The sequence below is a fragment of the Numenius arquata genome, chromosome 7 (assembly GCF_964106895.1).
Source record: "Numenius arquata chromosome 7, bNumArq3.hap1.1, whole genome shotgun sequence".
Taxonomy (NCBI): Eukaryota; Metazoa; Chordata; class Aves; order Charadriiformes; family Scolopacidae; genus Numenius; species Numenius arquata.
The window spans coordinates 15,600,416-15,613,881 of record NC_133582.1 but is presented as its reverse complement, the minus strand read 5'-3'; the positions used below and the strand labels follow the sequence as shown (position 1 = coordinate 15,613,881).

At 35.1% G+C, this 13,466-nt stretch overlaps 1 protein-coding gene across 1 annotated transcript in view; it reads left to right on the top strand.

Moving 5' to 3' along the window:
- AK9 (adenylate kinase 9) overlaps positions 1-13,466 on the top strand; it is a 61,547-nt gene that overhangs the window by 21,381 nt on the left and 26,700 nt on the right. Inside the window, exons 14-18 of the mRNA XM_074150826.1 lie at positions 707-829; positions 2,126-2,282; positions 4,063-4,174; positions 4,604-4,668; positions 10,011-10,112. Of these exons, the coding sequence (XP_074006927.1) occupies positions 707-829; positions 2,126-2,282; positions 4,063-4,174; positions 4,604-4,668; positions 10,011-10,112 (559 nt within the window). The remainder of the gene's footprint in view (positions 1-706; positions 830-2,125; positions 2,283-4,062; positions 4,175-4,603; positions 4,669-10,010; positions 10,113-13,466) is intronic.

Genomic DNA, 13,466 nt, shown 5'->3' with positions numbered 1-13,466 from the left:
TGAGAAATCTTGGCATAATTACAGAAAGTAAATATGGCATTTTTTCCTATAGTAGATACTGTATTTGCATAAAACAGTCCTTCACCAAATTTTATCAAATTAGTATGTAAACTGAAATAATTCTGTGTTCCTTAAAAATTTTTTAAACAATTACAGTGCATTGTGTCAGCAATTAATAGCAAAATATGGATCCAATATGAATGTTTTGTGCATCTTAGGGAATTCAGGCTTCTTGATTGTTGACAATATACTGTCTGGATGTATGATTTGTATTGATTTTTAAATTAATCTGGACAACCTTTTGATTTAGGAATCAAAGAGAAATCAAATCAAAGGAAACTCTCAGGTGCTGCAGGTGCCTGATTGGAATTATATTTGTGTACTAGAACATTCATATTGAAATAATATTTCACTTAGTGGTAGAAAATACTGTACAGTTAAAAAGGTGGGGTTTTTTTTAATGAGAGAATAAAATAAGATCTTAAAACTTATCTTTATGAAATACCCTCTAGAACTGCATTCGGAAGAACTGGTATTTGATTCTTTCTCAGTATGATTGTGTAATATTGCTTAAAATGACTGCTGCACTGTAATTATGAAGTGGCTGGATCTAATTGCCTAGCAGTTACTCCTTACCAGAGGAAATCAGTATTTCAGAATTTTGTGAAGCGCTTTAAAAAAATCTATATTGTTAGGAATTTCAGAGATAACTGCTGACCACCCAGAAGTTCAAGCGATGGTAGAAGAAGCCATAAAAAGTGCATCAGTCTCCAAAGTTACACTGTCACCTGAAACATATGCTGAAGTACTGGAGAGAGCTATTGCAGAGGTAAAACAAGTACTATCTAGCAAAGCACTTTTTTTCTAAGAGCAACCTGTAATAGTTTATACATTATCAATGTATGTTCTAAATTTTTCTGTTTGAAAGATCAGTTTAGTTTATATCACATAGTCTGAAAGCTTACACAGGATTGAGGAGAGACTGAGCAAGATCATGAAAGGCAAATCTATTGAGGACTACTACATACATATATATATAAAATATTTCTGTTATGGAAAATACCTGGGCTAAAAATTGTTAAAGGTTGGGAGAATTTCCTGAGGAAAGTATCACTGTATGCTTGCCCTATTCTTACACTCTTAGTCACTATTAAAGAGCTCAACACCAGATACAAGTGTTTGAAAATAATTTCACTGAATTTCACTGAATTTTTAGAGTGGGAAGGGACCATAAAGATCATCTAGTCCAACTCCCCTGCTGAAGCAGGATTGCCCAGAGCATGTCAGAGCATGTTACTCAGGACAATTGTACATGAGGATTTATCCAAGAATCTTGAATTTTTAAAAATTTGTTCACTGGTTTGTAACTATTGAAACTGGAATCTAAATTCTTTATCAGTAACCTTAAAAAACTGCTGGCACATTAAACTCATTTTGTTTAAAATGTTATTTCATTCAGACCTATAAAGTTATAAATGTCTTTCTTTTTATTGACCTTGGAGCACAAGTCTTACGAGGAGAGGCTGAGGGAGCTGGGGTTGTTCAGTCTGGGGAAGAGGAGACTGAGGGGAGACCTTATCGCTCTCTACAACTACCTGAAAGGAGGCTGTAGAGAGGCAGGGGTCGGTCTCTTCTCCCAAGTTACAGATGATAGGACAAGAGGCAATGGCCTCAAGTTACGCCAGGGGAAGTTCAGGTTAGATATTAGGAAATATTTCTTTACTGAAAGGGTTGTCAGGCATTGGAATGGGCTGCCCAGGGAGGTGGTTGAGGCACCATCCCTGGAGGTATTCAAGAGAGGAGTTGACATGGTGCTTGGGAATATGGATTAGTGTTGGGTGGTGTGGTGGTGTGTGTGGTTTGTTTGTGGGTGTTCTGTGTTTTTTGTTTTTTTGTGGTGGTGTTGTTTTTGTTGTTTTTTTTTTTTTTTTTTCCATCAGTTGGACTAGATGATCTTAAAAGGTCCCTTCCAACCTAGGCGATTCTGTAATTCTGTGATTCTGTGAAATGACAATAGGGAAAAATAATAACATTTAAAAAATTATTTTGTATTGTGCAGTCTTTTTGAACAGCTCACAGACTGTCTTAGTCTCTTTATGTTAATGAACCTGACATTTTATAACAGCTTATGAAGAAGAACAAAGACAGGTTTCCTGGTGCTCCAGAAAAAGGAGGATGGGTAGTGGATAATTACCCTCTGTCAGTAGATCACTGGTCAGCTTTATCAGAAAAAGGACTTTTACCTGACACTGTTGTCTGCCTGAAGGATACAGAAAAAGATGGTTAGTAAACGTCCACTAATGAAACTTAATATTTTCTTTTTTTTTTTTCTGCGTTAATATCCATATATAAAGCACGCTTATAGGAAAAACTAGCAGTTCCGTACCATTTATAAAGAATCAGGGGTCTAGAGAAGGAAGAATCCAGTGAATCAAAAAGGGTAGCTCAAACTTCTTACAATTTGAATTAAGGGAATTACACAGAATTGAACACAGGAATGCATTACAAAAGCAGTAAAGAAAATCCCTCCTATTTATAATCCTATTTACAATTACCTTTTATTTACAATCAGCAGTAAATACCACTGGTCTCTTGTAGTTTCAGACTTTTGTATTCTGTATCTGGCTGGCCACCAGCTTGCAATGTGGCTCTCAGTCCAATTTCCCTGCCTGTGCATTGATTTCTCCACTTGCAAAATCAGGTTATAGATATGAACTTTCTCTTCTTGAGAGAAAAGGAGAGGAGAAATACCTGTATGCAGGTGTATTCTGTTCCCCATCCTGAGATCAAAAAAAGTTGAGCAACTTCTTATCCAGATTGGTACTATTGCTCAGTATTCATGAATTCAGAGGAAGGGATTTTTACTTTATTGTTTCAAGCAGGAAGGAAGGTTGATACCAGGCATGAAAAATTGAACAGATTCATACACTGTTAAAAGGTTTGCCTGCCATAGCATGTCTTAATGGATTATGCCTCTTGATTCATGCCACACCACAGTTTTCATTGGCCTGTGGCAATGTTTGATCATTACCTGTTCAACCTAGTACATTATCAAAAGGTCTTTCAGTAGTAGGAACTTCCCTTCAAGAAAGGAATGATGGGTTTATTCATACTTAGTTCAAGAGAGCTCAGTAGCTGCCCAATATTAGAATCGGTCCAGAGAGCTTTAGATATCTAACTTTATCTCAGTTTAAAATTAGCTAAAAATACATTTTATGTCAGTTCATGATAGTGATCATGTGAGATATGGGAGGAACAAGTATGACTAAAGCGAAGTGAAAGAGACAAGATCATAATATCTGCTATAAAGTTTTCCTAAAAGTGTAGCTTTTTGCTTATGGATATGTTTCCCTGAATCTAGCTGTTTTATTTCATTTTGTTATTTTATATTTTTATTTTCATTTGGGCAATTGTGTTTACTCTTTATTTGATTCCCACTGATTTTTATTGCTTAAATAATAATGTAGTATAAATTTTCACAGCATTTTGAGTCATTTCTTTGTAAGCTATTCCCTGAACTAGCCTAAACTAGCATAACTGCACTGATGGAAATAGATTTCAGCCACACAACCATATATCATAAATGTATTTGCCAAAGGTAATAAGTCAGTAGAGTTCCTAGTAGGAACAGCATATTCTTCATTTCTGTCACCCAGCTGTAGTAGTATAGGTATGTACATTCTTTGTATTTTTATTTTAATGTTTTTTAGTTTGTTTCTTCATAGTTTTCTTCATGCATATATGAACAAAATAAGTACCAGAGTAATGCATGATATACAGAAATATAAGACAAATCCTTTCAGTGTTCTCTCCCCTTATAGCCTTCATCATAACCTTCCCATAACCAAGACTCAGTTTATTAGGTTCTTGAAATTGAAAACAAAGCTCTAAAATCTTAGAAAGCAACAGTATAATAACATTTCAGTGGTATATGTGCTTTTTCTTGGTTTTAAAAAGTAGGAGGAAAGTTGTCTGTGATTTATTAAATAATTTTCCTAACTCAAATAACTTTAGTTTTACATAGATCATAGAACTCATTACTGTTGTGCAATTGTACTGCAGGAGCCTGTATACTACACAGAACATACTTAGCAAATAAGGATGAAATTAATTCTAAGATTTTGAAAAGACTAACAGATGAAGCATTAGAAAAGAAAGAAGAAGAGGAAGCAAGGTAAAATATTCCAAATGTCTGAACATATAAAATAAGGGCAAGAAAATTCTAGCTTTACTTTGAGTTAAAAGTATCAGTGCATTTATCAACACAAATGTACTAAGAAAAGCACACTAGTGGTGATATATAGGAAATAAGCCAATATGTGTTAACTTTGGGGAATATCTCATTTAGATCAGTAAGTATGATAGCAGAAGATTCTCTTGCTAAATGCATTTTCATTAGCCTTTCATTAGTCCAGCCTTTTGATGCAATGAGACAATAACATTTTACATGATAAAACATATTTTATTTTTATTTTGTAAAACCCAAATTATATTTCAATTCCCAACATTATATTTCCACATCTTTACTTTACATTTAATATATCTGCAACTTGCTTCAGTAGTATTTATATAAGTCTTAAGATGAATAATATTTTACTTACAGAAGAAAAACGCAAGAAATACTGACATCAGAGGAAGAGCAGTCTCTACAGGCTGCTGAGGAAAGAGGTGAGAGTGTGTATCATTTGACTTCTATGTTACCTAATTATATGTTTCAAATAATTTAGCAATTTGAGTTTTATGCAGATTTTACAGTTTTGATTTCCTTTTTACATTCAGCATCTAGAAAAATGATTTTATATTACTATCTTTGCTTCCTTCACTGATTCAGGCACTCATTTCTAGTGTCATTCTTAATGGATGTTACAGAATAGAGATGTGTATTAAATCAGCCAGTACAGTTTTGGTTTTCAATAAATCCAAAGGACAGGACTCTCTATCTCCTCTAGAAAGTTTTCTAAGTGGGTTATTAACTGTATTGAAACTTCCTACTCATGAAAAAACTGTATCCCCTTGCAAGTTAGAAAACGTTGTTGGAACTTAGCCAACAGCTGATAAGAAAATCACAAAACTGTCTGATTTTCTGTTCTTCTTCCAAGAATCTCAGCCTGAAGCAATTAAAGGGGATTGGAAATTATTTTAGGAGTGGCTCCCTCTCAACATGTATTAAGAATTGCTGAATCTTATAGCAACATACATTGTAAGTTGCTGAATCCAGTAGCTCGGTAGAGGTGAGACTGCAGCAGCTCCGTGTCCCCAGAGCCATGCAGTAATGTATCTGAGCATGTATTCCCATTTCCTCTTTCATCCTCTTCTTACTCTGTTATCCATGCTTGTTCCTCCCAATACACTTTGATCCCTCCTTCTCCTTGCCTTTGGTCCTTCTCAAAAATGCCGCATAATATTAGAAGTCTTTCACAACCTAAACTGCTTTTCCTGGCATCCCTTAATGAATCTCATACCCTGCAGGGAGTAATCCCCCTCAGCCAGGGACAGCCTCTCTGGTTGACTCTTCTCAATAGATCTCACACCCAGACAATACCTTCATCATCCTCTTTTAATGACCCTGAGGGTAGCCAAGTCAAGGTTATGTTTGTTCTGATTAGCTTACTGGGGTTCTTCCACCTGTCATTGTTCCTCTCCTCTATGCTTATGGAGATTAGCCTTTAATAACATAACTTAACAACATAAAAAATAACAGAATTATGAGTATTAAATGAGGTTTCCCCTCTAATAAAAATGTTAACAAAACATTTGGGGTAAAGACTTTCTTACTTTGCTTCTTTATGTATTGACAGAACCACATATTATTTTTGTTTAGCCACTCTTTATTTCCTGTAAAGATCCTACTTTTATATCAGAATTGTGCTATGCTTTGCTTCCAGAATGAAAATAGAACTGTCCTGGGCAAGACTGAATAATCTGTCACAAATAGGCTGGATTTTTGCACTTCAGACAATTATGTCAGTTGGGTTGAGGTTTAGCATTAATTCCAGTTATTTTCAATGTTTTTAAATCTCAACAGTCAAAAAGGTTGCAGGGTTGTACTTTCCTCTTTACCTTCTTTAATCACGGCCTGCTTTCTTAGAAGAATGTTGCTATGTGATTTGGATCTGCTGTCAAGATGAAGTACCGTACATGGGTATCTGTCTCTACATTAAGAACCAAGCTGGGTACTTTATTTTCTTTCTCTGCTATGGGATCTCAAGGTTTCTCCATCATAGCCTAAATTATCAGATAAGGCTTGGAGCTGAAATTAAAAATTGAAGTGCATGAATTATCACTTTTTTTTCCTCTCAACAATGGGAGCCTAGACTGCCATTACTGTCTTCCTTTCAAACATAACATGCTGGTTTCTGTAGAAAAATATTATGACCAATCTTAAGTTCTGTATTGTCAATATGTCTCATATACGCTTTCTTTCATTAGCCAGTCTGGCATATATTTTACTTACATGTAACAAGGGCTATGTCCTAAAGGTCGTATAAGAGAGAATATGTTGATAACATGCTTTTAATTTATTTAGGTAACATTTCACCTACTCTGAAAACATAATCCAGCTTTGTAGGGTTCTTTAAATTGCATGTAATTTAAAAGTTCTACATTATAACTTTTTATAGTTTCTAATAAAACGCATAGCTCTTCTCCAAAGTGAATGAGTTCTAAAGTATTAAATATAAAGGGTTATACACAGATACTCTATTATCTCTGTCTCAGACAACAAATTTCATCTTAGTTTTGAATATCTAACTCGTTTTGATCTGAGTACATCAAAACAACAATTATTAATGATAGAAGTAATAATATCGTATACACACTTGTGCTCTTAACACGTGGTAAGTCCTTGTTCAGAGAAAATCATGTTTTCCTACACCTAAGTTTGATTTCAATAATCAAATACTGACTCACCAAAACACTTCAGTCATGCTGCTCTTAGCCTGACATCTGTTTTATTTCACATGTAGTGCCATCAGCACATTGACTGCAGCTTTTCTCCCATGTGACACATCTTTACAAAAATATAAATGAATTACATGTTCACAGTTTGGGTTTTTTTTATATAGCAGTTATGGTATAAAAATGAAAACTCAAAAAAATACTCCAGCACCCCAATCATGCTCTTTTGATGCCTCATATAAATAAATGTGCATTTGAATAATTGCAGTTTATGTAACCTCAGTGGGACACTGAAGTAACTGGGATTGCTTCAGGACTGAACATATTCAAATTCATAACATTGTTTGTGTTTAAAAGGAAAAAATGGTTCCAGTAATGAGCAAGGTACTTACACGTGTCTTAATGAGAGTGAAAGTAAATGGAGAAGGAGACATTGGGTAAATTTAACAAATTTATTTAAGGGAGTTAGAAAGTTCAGTGCTGAAAATGTCTCTTGAAGGTACCCAGAACAATTTATGTTGTAAATCTTGCCTGTAATCTCTAGCTGAAAATTATAGCCCCACATCTTTTTTCATGTCCTTTGATGCAATTATTCTGAGCTTAAATTATTTTCAGGAATTTCTTAATGTATTTAAGCACTTTTGCAGCAGCTTTGCATGAGTATGGATTTATTTATATTAGGAGACAGTTATACGACTTCATGAGAATATATTTCAGGCATCTTAGAAGAGTTATACAGCTTCAGGTAGATCTGTAGGTTCATTCCAATCTTCCTGAGGTAAAACTTGGCATATTTCTTTCCTGCCATGTTTCAGCGATAAAATATTGTATACGATTGATCTCGTCCACTGAAGCAAACAGTTGTCATGGTTTAAGGCTTTATTCTGTACTTTGTCAGCCCTGCTTTCCTGCCAGAGATTACCCCCTTCCTGAAGCAAACAACTGGAGCACACGTTTGCCTGTGCCTTGGTCACTGTAGCTCAGTTCGTACAGACCCATCTTCACTGATGCCTCTTCTGCTACTTTTGCTATTTAGGCAGAAGCTCTTGCAAGAAATCACTGGGTAGCTGGAGCTGATAATTCCAACCATCACCTCCCATGCTTGTCCTTCACAGCTGTTAATATCTCTATTTGTTATAAACTCTTTAATACCGATCCCAGCCCCCCTTTCTCATATTACAGATGGTGGAGGGTTGAATCAATACCCATCCCTAGCTTTTATGTTATCTTCTTGCTTTTTTATTTTTATCATCATGTTAAATTCAGTAAGATATTTTAAACAATAACAAAAAATAAATAGAATAATAATTAAACGTGTACATGTTAGGACATTTCCTCTTTAGTCTTTGAAGATAAATGCTTTTTGAAATCAATTGTAATTATAACATTTACCAGGCAGCTGATGTGTGCTCAGTCCTACAGCCTCTAAATATATTTCTTTTGTTTTTCTTGGCTGGCTTGCATCCTGATTTGTTTTTTATCTACCTCTAACCAGAGGCTTTTCAGTGAGAAACTTTGAACAAGGACAGTTGATTAATCTACAGACAAGGGATAGCAAATTACCTATAACACAAACTTCAAAGCAAGCTGTAGTGATAATACCTTCACTGTTCAGTCTTTGAGCAAAGTTGCATGATCTTCAAAGCCACTTTCTGCCCTCCTTCATAAGCCAGATAACGACAATTAAATTTTAATACCTGTAATCACAGCATTTTAAGCAGAGAAATTTCAAAATTTGAAACAGAAAGGTTATAAACAAGTTTCTCAATTAGATCCCAAATACCTTAAGTTCTTGAATTCTTTTAGTCTTTCATTCAGAGAAACAAAGGCTAAGGGGTATTGGTTTAGTACAGCTATGCATTCCTTTGCAGAAAAAGAAAAGAACAAAAGCCTATGATTAGAGCTAGCAGCCTCTCTGAGATCTCTTGTCACTTTCTGAACATCTGTAAGAAAAAAGACATCTTCTTAATTTACTTTGTTTAATATCTGTGCATCTGTCTTTGTTGACCCTCTCCAGCACTAGTCTTGTAAATGAAATCTCTGAAGTGTTTAGACACACTGTAAAAATTTAGACAAGCTTCTGTGCCACAGCTATTTCCCTTGAAGTTTCTAGGACTGTCATGTGATTAAGTTATGTGTGCGTGTGAGAATTTGCATGTTGACAGCCTTAACAAAGTGTCTTCCATTTTGCACATACTTTTCTGCATGTCACTTTCCACTTTGTGTATATTATGGACTCTTGATTTATTTATTGCAGAGCGTCAAAACTCATTTTGCTTGACTGCATTCCTGCATATAACAAAGAAATAAAGGACTAGAATAAGTGAAGAATTTTCTCAATTTGACACATGCTACAGGTTGTGGTTTTTTGTCTGCTAAACATATAAGAAGAGATAAAGTTTCCTGATTCTGCATAAATCAAAAATTCAATGTTTCCAACATGTTTTTCATGACGTTTGTGGTTTCTTTGCCAAAAACAAGAGATGTACATGAAAACAAATGCTGTGATTTCGGATTTTAGAATAGATTCTTGTTTAATATGATTTGAGTTTTGGGTAATCATAAGGTGTTGAGATGTACTAGTGGTGTTTTATTACTCTAACAATGGTCTAAGGACGTAAGCAAAACAAGGCTTGTAGGAAAAAGTTATATTCTTTATTGAACAACTGACACAGTGGGAAAAATTAGACCAGCCTTCAGGTGTACAAGCCTTTCTTCAAGTCAGAAGCACTTCTGCTAAATAGGAGCTGTTCTGTAGAACACAAAGTGTGCTCTTTTGCAAGGTCTTGGTTTTGGGTATAGTTTGAGCACAGGACACATACATGATAATGAATGAAAAATATTCTTAAAAGTACTGACCTAAAGTACTTCTCCGTTTTATTCACAGTCATGTGGCGTCTGATAGATGGTCTGCCTTTCCCCACAGATCAGGTTGCTGATCTTAAAATGTTTTGGACAGTGAGCATTAAAGTAACTAACTCCTTATTTGCAGGTCATCAAATATAAGTGTTGCAGAGTGATCCTAAAATATCTTTAGTTCTATAGTGCCTCCATCACCCCTCAACGGGTTGTTACTAATGTTAAGTTACTAATGGTTTTATTTCTGCCAACAGAATTTGAGGACAATGATGAGCAGCTTCCACATGAAACTGAACAAACACTCAAGGAACAGTCCAGTGACTCTGCAGGTTATGAAGAAGAATCTAAACCTACAGGTTGGCCTTGTAGCACATGTAATCTCTTTTACTTGCTAGTATCAAGAACCGTATGTCTTCCTTTTCTGCAATATTTTTATATTGCAGAATATTTTAATTTTTATATTCTATTTTACTATATTTGAAAATTGGCTGTAAATATCATTCCTTAGCTTAACTTTTCTTTCAAAGAAGTTTATAATTGAACGGTCAGGTTCATGTTATTTAAACGCTTATAAAAGCAATTAAAGGCATGTTGTCATTTCCTGTTAATAGTAATGCACAGGTATTTGCACTTTGAGAAACAACAAAACCACAAAATCCCACTGTTGCCTCTACTGCCTAAATACCAAATTAGTGAATATGTACAGAGATCAGTGGAAATAACAAATAAAGTGAGTGTTGCTGAAATCCTAGGTTTACATAGCATCTTATATTCATAAATCCATGAGCGCTCTCTATAGGATGAAGTGATAAGGAAGGGAAATCATAGCAAAAAAAACTTTACAACATCAATCTCATGAATTGTGACCCAAATAAATAAATAAATAAATAAAACATAGAAAGAAGAAAATACCAGGAAAAAATGGGGAAAAATACCCCCAGGAAATAATCAAATTGCAATATTCACAAACACCTGCATCTGATTTTAACAAACCCCATTTCTACAGACCAATTTTAAATTAATAATATGTCCACATAAATCAGAAATTACTAGTCCGTTCCCTGTGGCAAGGGATCTTGGGAAAAATAGGAATGGATGAATTTTAACTTTGGATATGAATGATCAATGTCCTGTATTTTCCTTAGTCATCCACTGTCCTACTAACAGCTTGCTAGATTTCACACGGAGTCAAATGTTCTTCTTTTTGGTATAAGTTAAAATTCTGCAGCACATGGAACTCCATAGAACCATAAGCTAATGAAAATATATATGAAATCCTATAGTAGCCTTCTCTCAAACGACAATTTGAAGGCAACTCATCTTTAATGGAGACAGTCTGCTTTAGTTTGTAAAATATACATTTTATCTTTTATCTAGTAGAATTTTTAGAATATGTTAAAGTCCAATAGAGAAATAAATCCAGCATAAGCCATTTTATTTTAAATAGCAAGTTGTTAAATATACACATTTTTATGCATTAGAATCATCCTAATCCATAAACTGAACTGCTGTTTTTTCCAAACACCATAAATCAGTACACACAGTATAAATTTGTGTACTAAGTACATTTCACTGTAATATGCTGAAAATTATTTGGCAGCATATACTTGTAAGTAAGTAATGAAAAGTCTTTATAAACGTTCTACATGCTCTGTTTCAAAAAGACAAATGAAAATATGTTCATAATGAAATACAGATCAGTTCCAAGGAATGGAAGTGTCACTCTTATCCGGCATTTTGCCTTTCTCTTTATTTTGATAGTAAAACCCTAATGAAGAAGACATTTTGGCTTCTGGTGTCTCTGTCTCAGGTTTGGCAGGGTTTGAGAGGGAAGGAAAGAAGGATTTTATTTCATCTTTTTTTGTTGCTGAATATGGACTGAGGGCAGAACAAGTCATATCTAATACTAGCAGAACGCTGGGGAAAAAAAAGATATTAAAGCCTTTCCTTCCCCAGCAACTCACTTGGAGAACACGGGGGCAGAAAGCCTTTGAGGATTGTTTGTCTCTATGGTAACTATGCTCAGTAAAAGCAAAGATGACACACAGCAAAAGAATATGAGAGACTGCCATATAGGCATTCCCTGTGAAAGCTCCAGACTTAGGGCTGGGGAGGATTGTTTCCTATCACCTCTGTGATAAGGAAAAGAAATTAGAACAGCACTGTTAGATAGACAGCCACCTCCTCTGAAGGAAACTTGTTTGCATTTTTAGATCCATTTATTTTTAAACCACTACTGTATTTTCAGGTGTCTTTCTTGACTATGTTTCTTGTTTCTTTAAAAATATCTTCTCACTGTAAATCCCCCCTGCAAGCAGAATTATTATAACTTATATCTAATAGCAAAGGTACAGCTGCTTTACTTTAAAGTATTTTCAGTATTTTTGCTCTCTGAGACACAGTTTGAAACAAACCAAATGCCAGGGAGGCAACATTTTTGTCATAATAAGATTCAAGTACCTGAACCAAAACCAAATAATGTTTGAGTCCAATTTTGGGGTTGTCCCTTTTCCCCAGGAATGTAGTCCTTTTTCCTTTTGTTGCTTCTCCCCCCTTTCCAGCAGTTTCTCCAGGTCACTTAGGCCGGTGTAATTGAGTTTAAAACTCCATAAGTATGCATTAATTGCTGCTAGATAAGTTTTCTTAAGCAAGAAAGCTCTCAGACAGGGGTAATCTAGAGGTGCCTAGAGTAGAGAATCAAAGCTGGAACACGTGCTGCTCCATCATTTGCTAAATACGAGCTATCAGGAAAGGCGTAACATGAATTGTGTTCCTGAGATTAGGGTTCATAGGGGAAGCATTCTATTGAGTGGATTTGTTACCACATTCAATATTCTGTCTCGGATGATGTCAAATATTCATTTAAATCCATTATCCTGCCTGCGTATTTCCAAAGTTCCATGACCTCCCCAGGACTGAGAGGTTTTTAAAAGGCAGGGCTATAAAAGACCATCTGTTGAAGGCTGGATCCAGACGGGCCGCGTTAGCATCTTCCATAGGTTATTGCTTTGAATAGGGCTGTGGTTCACAAGGCAGCGCATGTGATTTCTACAGTGTGAATGTGCCAGGGGTAACACGTGCAAAGAGCAGTTAGCGTTACCTAGTTATTAATGTATCCTTTGCTTATTTTCTTAAAATCTGTGTTCCTAATGGAATCATCATTACATAATGCATTAGAGCTGCCCAAATTCAAGCAGGTTTTACCTGGCTACATCTCTGTCTCATTTGGGATACATCACTGCAGAATGCAGCATAATTAATGGTAGCATTTGCAGAACATCTTTTAATGTACATAGAAAGGAAGGTATTTTCATGTTCCTATTTAGAATCACAGCAAGAGACAGAAATGTCATTGCAGGGGATAAATAATGTCATGATGTATATAGAATGAATGTGTAGTTTAGTAGAATGCAAATGTTTATAAACATTAATTATAAAAATTAATTTCTAATTCAAGATCAGACTATTTGAAATCTGCAAGGTGTTTCTGCTTAATGGTGGGCCCTTTTGCACTTTTGTTTTACGTTTAGACTAAAAATCATTCAAATAGAGGGAAGGTTAGCCGCTGAGGTGTCAGAATAGTTGTGTTGTTCAAAGCTGTAAGCAGAAGAAGGGAAATGCATTAAGTATTCTTTGTTATAAAAGATCACAAAAATACTTGCCAAAATGCATATTTGTGATCCTATTATTTAAAAGTGGCTCAATTAAAA